Source organism: Mustelus asterias, chromosome 3, assembly GCF_964213995.1.
Source record: "Mustelus asterias chromosome 3, sMusAst1.hap1.1, whole genome shotgun sequence".
Lineage (NCBI taxonomy): Eukaryota > Metazoa > Chordata > Chondrichthyes > Carcharhiniformes > Triakidae > Mustelus > Mustelus asterias.
The window spans coordinates 143,465,797-143,480,231 of record NC_135803.1 but is presented as its reverse complement, the minus strand read 5'-3'; the positions used below and the strand labels follow the sequence as shown (position 1 = coordinate 143,480,231).

Sequence of the window (14,435 nt, the reverse complement as noted above, 5' to 3'; positions counted from 1 at the left end):
TTCCTAAAGGAAACATAGGCTGGAATTCTCCGGCTATTCATGCCCTGCCAAATCTCCGTTCACTGCAGCGGGACGGGAGAATCCCAGCTGCAAGGGAGGTTGGAGAATCCAGCCCCTGGTCTATCACTGAAAAATCTACCAGCCTCAACTGATCTGATTTCTGACCGAGGGAATGAGGTTAAACCACCAAAGTTTACAGCACAGTGGATACCAACTTTCCCACTGTATCTTTGCCAGCTCTTTGCTAGAATAATCCATAATTAACCCAACAGCCTATCTACCTCTCTCTCTCCTCATAAACTTACGTCATCCTCTTCATTAAATTTCGATCCAATTTTCTCTGAAGGAAATGCAAATCTCAACTTCAATTACCCTTTTGGTATAGTTTTCAGCTGTGTAAACTCTACATAAATATCTTTTTCCCAATCTCTCTTCTCATTGTCTTAATGACAATTTTAAATCGAAGGCCTTTCTCACTGACTCCTTAACTGGAGGAAACAGTTCTTCGTTCACTCTGTCCAAACTTTTTAATCAAATCTTCTCTTTATTTTTTCTATTTCAGCACCTCAAATTTCAAGACAGAAGATTAAAAATAATGGCTATGACCAAATTGAACTGGTTTATGTTGAGTATAAATTATTTTGTTTGGAACAGCTAAACCTTTATAAAAAGATTTATAAATCTTCTTGTCCAATATCAATCATTCCATTTTGAATCTTGTCGTGCTTGGCAGATGTGCTTGCATTTACACATTCATGTTAAAGACTCCAAACATTTGGGACTTGGGTGAACATTGCATCAATAACCAAGATTGCATCAATAATAAATGCTGCGCAAGAAAGTGAAGGAACTAGAAGTCAGACTTGTGATTCCCACAGTCTGATCTCACCCACGTAAGTCAATGAAGCAACTGAGCTCAGGCAAGCTTCCCACTTCACTTAACGCCCCCAGTGACAGGAAGAAAGCAGGCAGACAAGTCATTTTTATACATCTCTGAGCGGCTGGCTCAAAACCTGCCTTGGCAAAAGCCAAGCAGCACAGGATCTTCCCACTCACTGGGCATTCTAACATTATCAATATTTTGTTGAAAAACGCTCAGAAAAAATCAGATTAAAAATACATGGAAAAAACAATTTTGGGAGAGCTTGAAGAAAAAAAATAAAGTAAGAAAAGTCAACCAATAAGTAATGATTAACCTCCAAGCTTTAGGCTTTAAAAGTCTGTTGATTATCAAATGAAACAAAGACTGAAGATTCTGAGCTTGCACAGTTGTGAAGCCTGAAGAAGATGCGTTTAATTATTGATGGGAGTATAGACCTTTTGCGAAACAAAAAGAAGTATAATTACAGATCAACTCACATTTAGGAAAGCTTTCCAAAACAAAATAGAACTTCACTGTAGATTTGGACAACCGCTTCAATCTAATTAAAAAGCAACAAAGGACTGTCATGGCCTATCAAAGCTCGGGACAGAGGGGATTGTCAGTGGCTAAATGGAATTTTAGAAGAAATGATGTTACATCTGAAGCCAACAAAATAAAAACTATGCAAATTAGATATTTACAGATCAACCAGCAATTTAAGAATTGTGTGCAATAGCAGCGAATGGGAAGTTCCAGCCCAGGAGAGCTCGAATGGAGATTCTGGGTGGAATTTTCCCGTCCTGCCCACCACGGTAATCGTAGCGGCCAGGACACAGACCGTGCAAAGGTCCATTGACCTCGGGCGGGATTTCCCGGCCTTGGGATGAGCGTGCCCGGAAAATCCTGCCCTCAATCCCAAATCTGAAAATTACAGCAGAAATGTTTACTTAGCCAAGATCAGCCATTGTGAAATAAATCTCACACTGTAAAACTCCCTCTCAATCCATACCTTCATCCTCATGGATCTTCTGGACCCTTCTCGAAAGGCCTGCGAACAACAAAATCATAGAAAAGTTATTGTGGAACCACGTAATCAGCTCTGCCTGTGCTCATTAATTATCCAATGTCATTTAACCCCCTCAAACCCAGGAATGCTTTTCAAAATAAAAGCAAACCTTGGGGAATCAACCACGAACCTGTGTTTTCATGGGAGTTCATCCATATTAGGCCTCAACTCCTCTCCCAACTAAACTCGCCATGGAGATATAAAGATAGCTGCATTTATAGGGTACAAGCTCCTTCATGGAGAAATAATCATAGCCACTTTTAGATAAAATCGAGAGTGAACAAATCAAGTTCTCTTAAACAGCTTCTTAATGGAATTTAACAAAATAACTATATACCAAAGCTTTGTTTCTGGTTTGCTCCAGTGAATTGTGTTTTCTCCAATGGCACCTGGGAGAAGAGGCAGAATAATCATTTCTTTCATGTCTTCAATCCGCAGGGAAAATCTGCTGAAAATAACATCCCACCCAAACCCCCACCCACACCACCAATCTTCCCTGCCCAGTGTATGCAGATACAATATATTATGGCAAATCTAGAATAGGTATTTCTCTCCACTGCACGGTACAAGATAAATCTGCTGACAATGCATCCTGCACTTTTCTATTAAATTTAATGTTCCAAATTTGCTTTGTAAGTGATGGATTTTCAAATGTTGCTACATGGGGGAAATCCCCTGCAAATCTGACACAGAGCAGACACCTTGCCTCCACTTTTAAAGGAAAAGCTATCATTACAGACGTGTTTCTTTGTCAGCATACAGTTACAAAAATTACATGCTAATCAGTCATCAAATATAGAACAAAACATAGAACTCAGAATTGTGAAACACAGCAGGCTTGGCCCCAGCTGCACAAAATCTTGCCAATCCCCTGGAATCTCCTTGGGAACTGTCAAGGGCTTTACAGGCAGAATCACAGGAGGAGGCCATTCATCTGTTGTGTCTATGCAGGCTCTCCTAAGGAGCAATTCACCTAGTGCCACTCCCCTGCATTCTCCCCGTAACCCTGCACATTCTTCCTTTTCAGGTAATAATCCAATATTCTCTTGAATCTCTTTCACGCAATGTATTAAAGATCCTAACCATTCGATGCATGAAAAGGTTTTCCTCATGTCGTCACTGCTCCTTTTGCCAATTACCTTAAATCTGTACTCTCTTGCTATTGATTCTTCCACTAGTAAGGAAACGTTTTCCCCTATCCACACTATCCAGACCACTCATAAATTTTGAATACCATTATCAAATCTCTTCTCAAGCTTCTCTTCTCCAAGGAAACTGCCCCAACGTCTCCAATCTATCCACATAACTGATGTTCCTCATCTCGGGAACCATCTTGTGAATCTTTTCTGCACTCTCACTAATGCCTTCATATCCTACCTGAAGTGGGGTGTCCAGAATTGGATGCAGTCAATACTCCAATTGAGGCCAAGCCTCTGTTTTATATAAGTTTAACATAACTTCCTTGTTTTTGTACTCTTATGCCCTATTAATAAAGCCACGGATGCTGTATGCTTTATTAAACGCACTCAAACTTTCAGGCCAACTTCAATGATTTATATATCTATACCCTCCAGTACCAGGTGTAGTGGTACTGTCACCAGACTAACAACACAGAGACCTAGGGCAATGCTATGGGGACCCAGGTCGAATCCTATCATGGCAGATGGTGAAATTTGAATTCAATAAAAAATCTGTTGATTGTTGTAAAACTCTGATTCACTGATGTCCCTTAGGTAAGAAAATCTGCCATCCTTACATGGTCTGGCCTACATGTGACTCCAGATTCACCGCAATGTAGTTAACTATTAAATGCCCTAGCAAGCCACCCAGTTGAAGAGCAATTAGGGAAGGGCAACAAATGCTGGCCCAGCCAGTGACACCTGCATCCCTTGAATGAATTTTAAAAAAGGACCCCCTGCTCCTTTAGTTTATATTGTCTCTCTGCGTTCTTCCAAAATTAATCACTTCATATTTCATCTGTCACTTATTGGACCATTTTACCAACCTGTCTATGTCCCTTTTAAAATTCAACACTATCCCCCTCACAGTTCATAATACTTCCAAGTTTTGTATTGTCAGCAACTTTGGAAATGATGTCTTGCACACCAAGATCTAGGTCTATATAATAAAGAGCAAAGATCGTAATGCTGTTCCCTGAGCAACTCCACACTATAAACCTTCCTCCAGTCCCAAATACATCCAGTAACCATTACTCTCTCTTTCTGTCACTCTGAATTTATTCATATTTCTACTGTCCCTTTTATTCCATGAGCTCTAACTTTGTTGCTCTTTATCAAATGCCTTTTAGAAATCCATGTACTTTATTTGTTCATGGGATACGGGCATCGCTGGCTATGCCAGCATTTATTGTCCATTCCTCATTGCCCTTGAGAAGGTGGTGGTGTGCTGCCTTCTTGAACTGCTGCAGTCCATGTGCTGTGGGAACACCCAAAGGTATATTAGGGAGTTCCAGGATTTTGACCCAGAAATGGTCAGGTGGTAGAGGTTGCGAGTTTGGAAGGTGCGGTTGAAGGAGCCATGCACACCACATCAACAGCGTTAACCTTATCAAAGAAGTTAGTTAAACACAATTTACCCTTAATACATCTGTGCTGGCTTTCATTAACTCACATACATTTGCCCAAGTGGACTAATTTTATCCCAAATAATCATTTCTCAATGTTTCCTCACTATTGAGGTTAGACTGGCCTGCGGTTGCTAGGGTTAACATTCCACCTTTTTTTTAACAAAGGTGTGACATTTTGCAATTCTCCAATTGTTGGGACCATCCCTGAGTCTAAGGAACCTTGGAATATTATGGCCAATGCTTCTGCAATTTCCACTCTCAATTTCCTCAATATTCTCGGATGCATTTCACCCATTCCTGCCTTCTCAGATTTAAGTACAGACAGTCTATCCATTACTTCTTTTTTATCAATTCTAAACCCTTCTAGCATCTGAATTAAATCCTCTATTAACATGACCTGCCAGCATCTTCTTCCTTGGTAAAGACAGATACAAAGTATTCATTTATTACCTCAGCCATGCCCCTTGCCTCCATGTTTTGGTCCCACTCCTCCTTTTAACACCCTCTTACTACTTCCATGCCTGTGATTGGCTGTTGGATTCCCTTTTGTGTTAGCTGCCCTTTTCATACTACCTTTGAATCTCTTCTTTGCTTTTTTTGATTAACCTTTTAACCTTCTGTATTCAACCTCATTCTCGGTTGTATTATCTGCCTCTCATGAGCACACTTTTCTTCTTCATCTTAATTCCTATACCTTCTGCCATCCAGGGTGTTCTGGTTTCGTTTACTCTACCTTTCTCCTTCATGGAATATACCTCGACTGCACCCGAGATCTCTCTTCTTTAAAGGCAGCCATTTTTCAATTACAATTTAGCCTGCCAACCTTTGATTCCAATGTATTTGGGTGAGATCCATTCTTGGCCTGTTCATAGAATCATTACAGCGCAGGAGGCAGCCAATCACTTTAATTTTATGTCCTGTTGTTCTTGGTGCTTTTACAAGCAGGAACAATTTCTCCCTATTTACTTTGGCCAGCGCCCTCAGAATTTTGAACATCTCTATCAAATCTCCTCTTAGCCTTCTTCTCTGAAAGTCCCAATCTATCCTCATAACTGAAGTTTCTCATCCCTGGTACCATTCTTGTAAACATCTTCTGCACTCTCTCCAATGCATTTGCATGATTCCTGTAATGTGGTGCCCAGAGCTCTGTACAATAGTCCAGTTAAGGTCTAGTGTCTTGTATAAGTTTGGCATAACCTCCTTGCTCTTGTACTCAATGACCCTGTCGAGGATCTGCCATGATATATTGAATGGCAAAGCAGGATCAAAGGGTTGAATGGTCTACTCCCACTCTTATTTTCTATGTTTCTAATAAAGCTCGGGATGCTATATGCTTTAACTGCTTTCTCCACCTGTTCTTCCACCTTCAATGATCTAAGCACATATACACCCAGGTCCCTCTGCCCCTGTATCCCCTTAAAACATCTGTCACATATATCTTTTTTCTTCCTTATCTTAATTTCTGTTGCCTTTTTCATCTAAAGAGCTCTGGATTTGTTTGCCCTACCTTTCCCTTTTGAGAGAATGTGTATCTTGACTGTGTCCAAACCATTTATTTTTTGACGGTAGCCCGTTGTTCAGCTAGTTTTTCTGCTAACCTTTTATTCCAGTCTATCTGGCCCAGATCCACTCTTGCCCCAATGAAAGTATTCATTTATTACCTCAGCCATGCCCCCTGCCTCCATGTTTTGGTCCCACTCCTTTTAACATCCTCTTACTACTTCCATGCCTGTGATTGGCTGTTGGATTCCCTTTTGTGTTAGCTGCCCTTTTCATACTACCTTTGAATCTCTTCTTTGCTTTTTTTGATTAACCTTTTAACCTTCTGTATTCAACCTCATTCTCGGTTGTATTATCCGCCTCTCATGAGCACACTTTTCTTCTTCATCTTAATCCCTATACCTTCTGCCATCCAGGGTGTTCTGGTTTCGTTTACTCTACCTTTCCCCTTCATGGAATATACCTCGACTGCACCCGAGATCTCTCTTCTTTAAAGGCAGCCATTTTTCAATTACAATTTAGCCTGCCAACCTTTGATTCCAATGTATTTGGGTGAGATCCAGTTAATTACTCTTTCCCCAGTTAATTACTCTTAACTCTGAATTGCTCCTTGTCCTTTTCCATTAGCCAACCTAAAACTTATGACACAATGATTATTGTTCCTTAAATGTTCCCCTACTGACGCTTGATCCCACTTGGCCTGCCACATTCTCAAGAACCTTTCTCATCCGACTGAAAACATCCTGCAGAAAATTTTCCTGAACTCACTCTAGGAACTCTTGCCCCTCCCTGCCCTTCATATCATTACTATCCCAGTCTACGTTCAGATAGTTTGAGCCCCTCCCAATTGTATCTGCTCCATAATTCACTATAATTTCCTTGCAAATTTGTTCCTCTGCGTCTTAAGCACTCGTTGGTGGCTTGTGGGCTACAATGAGCAATAGTATACCATTTTTGATCCTTATCTATAGTCAAATAGATTTGGTCCTTGACTCCTCTGGGACATCCCATTTTCCTTCAGCAATGTTTTTTTCCATCAATATTGCCACCCCTCCCTCCCTCCCTTTCCTATCTTTCTTGAACACTTTGTATCCAAGAATGTTTAATACACATTCCTGCCCTTCTCTGGCCAGGTCTCTGTTTTAGCCACAACATTACATTTCCATAACGTCAATTTAAAAACTTATGCTTCAAGTAAATATAAAAATTACATTTTGTGCTGCTCTCTGAAGATATGTATTCCATTTTCAAATGTTCAAGTTGCAGTAATAACTATTTTGAAGCCTTAGAAAAATAAAACTCTCCCAAAACTCTGAATTTGCACTCCATGTGCAGAAGTTCTTTTTGAAACACCTACCTTTATTTTTTTGGCTTTGGGGGCATTTCTTGCTTTCTCTGTGCTTCTCTTTCTCTTCTTTGCCTTTGTTCTCTTCACTCGGTTGACTGTGAGCGTGATGCTGGTGGGTGTGTGTTGTGTTGCGGTGTATGACACTGTTGAGGGTGAGACTTCCTCGTCCCCGCTCTCAGTTGCACTGCTATCTCCACCTGTGAGTTCAGGGAAAAGGTGAATTCACTCAGAACGGAGTTAAGTAAATCGAGTGAATTTCCTGGGAGATTTGTCTGCCTCATTGCCTTAACCGGACATGAAGGGACTCAAAGGAAATTCACCCCCAAATATTCAGTAATACAGTGCAGCAACAGTACAAGATAGACATTATACCAGTGAGTTGGATCAGCTGTCACAAATGCAAAAGTTCCCTTGATAAGCTGATATAATAAGCTTTCTCTTCTCTATTTCAATATCAAGTACTTAGCAACAATATGTATAAGAATAAATTGTAGTTTGCCAATTGTTATACCAAGTGCAAAAGTAAATATAAGCCAAACTGTGAAGAGCTGAAAAATGCAGAGTTGAGAATATTTGTTATGAGCAATTATGCCTATTACATGATGTGAGAAAATTTATATGTTGACTATATTCTTAAATAAACTTTGTTTGACAAAAGCTCCCTAGTGGGTCATTTGAATCATACCTGAAGGGAAGCCTATCATGCTTATCTTAGCCAAATTGAAGATACAAAACTCATGATCAAGGCGGGCTTCATAAAACACTTTGGAGTTTCTGACCTGAACCATAACATTGTAACAAGTAGGCTTGCAGTAACACTGCAATGAAGTTACTGTGAAAATCCCCTAATCGCCACAGTCCGGCACCTGTTTGGGTGCACCGAGGGAGAATTTAGCATGGCCAATGCACCTAACCAACATGTCTTTCAGACTGTGGGAGGAAACCACAGCACCCGAAGGAAACCCACAGAGACATGGGGAGAACGTGCAGACTCCGCACAGACAGGAATTGAACTCGGGTCCCTGGCGCTGTGAGGCAACAGTGCTAACTGTGCCATCATGCCACCCACTGGTACTTTGATGACTGGTACTTTGGGGAATAAGGTACTTTGGAGAATAAATGAATGAGGATTTCAATAAACAGTAGAGCAGAAGAACAAGGAGAAAACATATTGGTTTGTATGAATGGACATAATGCTGGCATGGGCCTAACACCCATTTATCTAAAGAAGCTGAATAAGAAGTAAGATTACACATGCTACTCTGTCCTGTAGCTTACCAACTACTTAACTTTGTATTGCATCTTAACATAATAAAACATCCCAAGCCACTTCACATGAGCATTATAAAAGGGCTCAGTGTTAAGGAATATCTTAAAGGAGGAAAATGAGGTAGAGACTTGGAGAGATGTAAGGAAGGAGTTTCAGAGCTTAGAGTCTCCGCAACTGAAGGCACGGCTATCAATGATGGAGCTATTATAATCGGGGAATACTCCAGAGACCAGAATAAGGTGTGCGCAGATATTCTGGAGGGTTGTGCCATTGGAGGAGATTACTGAAATAGGTAGGAATGAAGTCTTGGAGGCATTTGAAAACAAGGTCCTCGTGACAGTGCAACTATGTGATCAGAGGCTCAACCCGAGATCATGTACGATACCAAGATTAAAAATACTTGGACTAGGGGATGGAATTTGGGGAAACTTCTGCTCATCCAGTATTGAATGTCAAATATGCAGTCAGATAATGTCTCCAGGGGGTTGCATGCAACTGAGAAATAGGAAGGGGGGGAGGGGTGGTAAGGACCCAGGGAGACACCAGATGTCGCAGTGCAGGAGTGTGAAGAGAAGCCACTGCAAGTGATACTCTGGTTACAATTAAATAGATAAGAACAGAAACAGGCGAGAGCAGTTCCACCCAGCTGGATGATAGTGGAGTGGTGTTGAAGGAAAATGGTGTGGTCAACTCATGTCAAAGGCTGCAGATAGGTTGAAAAAGATGTGGAGGGATAGGTTACCTTTGTCACAATTATATAGGATGTTACTTGTGACTCTTATAAGAGCTGTTTCAGGACTCTGGCAGGGGCAGAAACTTGATTGTATGGATAGATCTGTTTAAAACTGTAAATTAATGCCTCGACATTGTAATGTGTTGATCTCCAATGTGTCCCAAAAAGGGCTTGCTATAACCACTGGGTACGAATCCCTTTTAATTCCGACAACTTTAATTTGCGCTTTTGGCCTCAAGTGCACATTAACCTGTTATACCTTCACTCTAATAGCAATGGAGTTATTCTTCCTAAAGTAGAAGGGAGAATACATATCTTATGGATTTATTACACAAAATAACTGAAGGCAAGGCAATAAACAGATAATACGCCCAACACTCCAATTCTGGGGCTTCTAATTTCACGAGTAACAAAGCAAATTATGTTGTCAATCTGAATTCACTGAAAATTACCCTCATGTCAATCACTTGATCATACCTCTCAACTGTTCCAATTTAATCCAACTGCTCCTGATTTTACAAGTCCATTTCAACCCTTTCCCGATATTGAAATGGGTTAGCCAAACTTGAAGTTGTTCCTGGTACTATTTCAACCATCATGCTTCCTTTTGAAGTTACAGGAGTTGAGGCACCCAGGAAATATCGCATGTGTTTAATTTCCTTTTTTTCACCTATTAAATGCACTCAAAGTAAAAACACCTTTGGATTTTTGAAAACCATCAATCAGTACAAAAATTTATGTATTACAATACTTGAATATTTTGGTGCTATACATTGTCTCTGGATACGTTTTAGATTTGTATCCCTCAATTTACAGATTGAGAGGTATGCTCCTTATTTTCAATTATCCTGCAATCTGCTGCCTCTAACTTCAGATGTCCATTATGGACTCCGACTTTAGAGCACATGCATATCTACAACAGCACTGGCTAATTTGTAATCCTTTCCTGCTCAAGGACATCAAGGGCAACTATAATGCCCCGACTGTTGTCCTTCTTGAGATCAGTTATAATTATACGGAGAAGATCTCAAACTCAAGATCTTGTAGCATGTGCGACACTACACTTAGCGGAGCGTTTATTCATTAGGCTTTATCAACTTTTTTTGACATATGAAAGGTGCCACAGTTTACAGGCTGGATCAATGCATTTTTGCTCATCTGTGATGTCGTCCAAATTGAATGATTAACAATTGTGACAGAGAAACAAGCTTTCGAGGTGAACAACAGTTAAATATTGGAAAAAAAGAATATATTCAATAAGCTTCAGAACTGTATAAAATTGCTTGGAATGGGAACAAGTTTTTTTTAATAAAATGTACGATTCTAAGTGTTATTGTGAAAGAGTTAAATACCCTCAGCAGTGCAAAGGATTGACACTATTGCTAAGATCCACTGATTTAGCTCAACTTTTACCACACAATGGTGCCCCAGCAATACTTCCTAGCAAGTCTTTTAGAGATTACTAACCGTCTTTTAAAATAAAAATCCAAATACAGCAGAAGCGAAAAGACATTAACATTACTGACAAATCACCATAATCGTACTCCATTGTAGCTAATAATAAAATGAAAACAGAAAGAAATGTCTGCAAAATTCTTCCCCTTACCAGACACATTCTCCTGCTTCCTGCGCTGGAGTCTGATGACCTTCCGCCTATCCAGTCCCCTGTGAATATCAACACAGATTACAACACAATGAATTACTGAGGACCAAACCTGTAATGAAGAATTTAAACCGGTATTGATTTAGCTTCTCTCAAAGGATTAGGGCAGACTGCCCAGATATCTAGTCCTATTTTACCCAGAAAAAGTAAATTGAAAAAAATGACCATTTAGTACTGCTATGGTTTTTCATTAAGAAGTATTCCAATTTAGGGATTAAAAAAAAATTTTTTTAAAACCAAAAATAACCCTGAACATATTCCATGGATCATGCTGAATACTGTTTGCAAACGTAAAACAACTAATTGCAAACACTAATGAAACTGCTGTCAAACTGGCTTTTACTGATAATCTTCTTTATAGGGAGGTGTCCCATCAGTGAATTAACACCATGCAGTTTATGCCAAACCAATGATCTATCCCCACCCATACAAAAAAAAACCCCAACGTTCAGTGCCACTTCATACCTGCAGTTCTCACAAGCGATAATAAAACCATCCTGAGTTAAACTACAATGACACCAGGGAATGTTCTCATCCTCAGACGAACTTTCACTATCCTCAGAATTATCATCGTATCGCTGGCAACGTAGTCTATTCAACTCTACTCGGGCAATGATGGTCTGTGGAGGTGGTGAGGCTGGGGGTGTTGGAGGAGGTGGAGCACCATAGTTGTGGTCCTTAGAACACAATAATAAAGGCCATGAGGACATGTAAAGTGACACAGATTTAAAAATACATGAAGAAGCATTGAGACAACTAGTTTGCAACAGTTGGCTTTTTATTTCAGTGAATAAAAAATCTTATTACAGTAACAATATTAACCAACTTCTTATTTGCATACATTAGTCAATATACAATCATTTGCAATTTTCTTTACAATGTGTGTTGACACTTCCTCACTCACTTAAGAAACAACTATCAAACTTAGAACTTCACATTAACCATTCCTAAAGTCAGCTATCTTATCCAGAGTGCAGTATAATCCAACACAATGAGGTTGGGAAGGATTTCACTCCCTGTAACTAGTCTTCACTTTGAAGACTAGTTTGAAACATTCCTCAATTTGAATCGAAGAATTCTGTGGTTCCAAATTAGATGGTAAAGTACAGGAGGTTCTGTCTTGGTCTGCTGAAGTTGGATAGGAAGATATGTTCAATATATTACAATCAAACCCCATCCCTTGGAAGGCAGTTACATCCACACTTTACACAGTTAACAATCAGCAACTCTGAAAGCAGCTTGACTGAATTACTCTTCATTCCCAAGTATTTCCAGTTCTAGCTACAACACAGCACCTGTTTTTAATTTTTTCCTTTGAGATTTCCATTCCCGGCAAGTTTAAAGGAACTGCTCATTTGGGCCCCTATTCCCTTATACCACCTGAGAGTAGGCAATGACTCAACAATGAGTGCAATGGCTGTTTGTAATTTGATGCTAAGAGACATGTGAAAACATTTAAACTCCTCCCCGAGTATTCCTGAAAATAGTATCTCAGCCAAGAGGAGAACTCACCAGTCGGAAATTATCCTGTGGTAAAACTTGCAGGTGCCTCATTACCAAGTATGCTAGAGTTGACTAGTTATAAAAGCTAACAGATTGTACAGGTGAAATGTTTGGAATGCAGCATTAAAATGATCTTGAATGTGAGACAGGCTCATCTTTATATGAATATAGCACTTTAGCTGGAAAAAATTAAGAGCCACGGCTATCTTTCCTTTAACAAGACCAAACTGCATGATCAGGTACAAAGCATTCTGGGGTCTTGAGATGCAAGCACAATCTTCAGATACGAGTAAAAAGCATTTCGTTTCATGACAAAAGCAGCCATCAAAACCATGCAGCATAGCATATTTTCAGTAGCAATTAAGAATGTTCTTAATATTGTCCCAAGTATGGAACTAATAAAAACAGATCCTGAAGATGTAAAACATCGTGGACTAGAAATCAGTCAACTGTTTGTGGCACAGTAGCATTGTTACATAGACATAGCCAGTGACAAGTAAATAATTTAACAATAACAGAAAAAGCTGGGAATACTTTGCAGATCTGGCAGCATCTGTAGAGAGTAAGAGGGCTGGATTTTCATTTCCCAATAAGGGGCAGGAATGAAAACGGGAAAGTAAACTATTTAGGATTTTTGACTACAAATTCCAATTTGTAGTGCATTCCTGATCTTGCACTATTTATGTGGCCTCTTTGCTGGTCAGGAAGATCCTGACTCGAAACCATTGGCTCTATTCTCTCTCCACAGATGCTGTCAGATCTGCTGAGAGTTTCTAGCAGGTTCTATTTTTGTTTCAGATTCCAGCAGCCGCGGTATTTTGCTTTTATTATTATGTATCATACCAAATAGCTCAGAAAACAAGACAAGCAATACTGTTCTTTTTCTGCGTCTTTACCAATTCCTCTGCGAGAAATGGGGTGGGTTGGGGCAGGATATGCACTTAAGGAGAGAGCACAAAGGTCTACTTTCTTAGTGAATTTCAAAGAAAATATGTCCAACAATTCCATTCGGTATGATTTCATACACTTCAACTTGGTACAACTAACACACCTCGATGTTTCCCCCCCCTCACAGTTCCTTAAAATTTACACATTAAACAAAGATCAAAATGAACTACTGAAAGACACATGGAATACCTAGCATTAAACAGGATGATATAATAAATGTCAGTATAGATACAGCCACTTCCCTGTGATCATTCTTCTATTACTAAGGATTATAAGATGCAATTCAAGTGTCAGCTTGGCCCAGTTGGTTGCATCTACTCTTCTGCAAAATGGAACTGGGTAAATACTTAAAAAGAAAAATAAATTATCTGATGGTTATGGGGAAAGAGCAGGGAGTAGGACGAATTGAAAAGTCCATTCAAAAAGCTGCCAGAAGCACAATGGGCCAAATGGTGCTCTTTTATGTTATTTCCTTCTGTGACTTGAAATATTAAATATAAGGTGCAAATACTTGTGATGCTGAGTATTTCATTCAACCGTATCTATATTAATGTACTCTTGAAAAAAAAACAAGTGTGTGGGGTACAGATAGTGTGAGGTTTTGATGCTTTCCTAAGTGATTACAACATTACAATTGTGCTTTGGTTCGAATGGCAAGATATTTGGTGTAATGCAATAAATTCATTGAGTATGTTCTTCAGGAAAAGAAGCAGTAAATCTTGAATTACAAAATAATTAAACCAGGTTTTTAGATGCGAACCTAAATAGAGATTCGCTTTTCATAAAATTTATCGTTAACTAAAATTCAAATATCTGTCTTTGGTTAATCCCCAATACAACCATGACCACTATTCATCACAATGCTGTATTTTAGACTGAATAATTTTACAGATGGACCCTTAATTTAGTTTCTGCAATTGTTCTCCCTAATGTTAATCTGCTATAATTTCCTCAA

General features: G+C 39.5%; 1 protein-coding gene across 1 annotated transcript in view; it reads right to left on the bottom strand.

The window, feature by feature from the left end:
* setd5 (SET domain containing 5) overlaps positions 1-14,435 on the bottom strand; it is a 153,418-nt gene that overhangs the window by 65,194 nt on the left and 73,789 nt on the right. Inside the window, exons 6-9 of the mRNA XM_078209838.1 lie at positions 11,495-11,706; positions 10,973-11,031; positions 7,373-7,560; positions 1,872-1,910 (exon numbers count right to left, since the gene is read on the bottom strand). Of these exons, the coding sequence (XP_078065964.1) occupies positions 1,872-1,910; positions 7,373-7,560; positions 10,973-11,031; positions 11,495-11,706 (498 nt within the window). The remainder of the gene's footprint in view (positions 1-1,871; positions 1,911-7,372; positions 7,561-10,972; positions 11,032-11,494; positions 11,707-14,435) is intronic.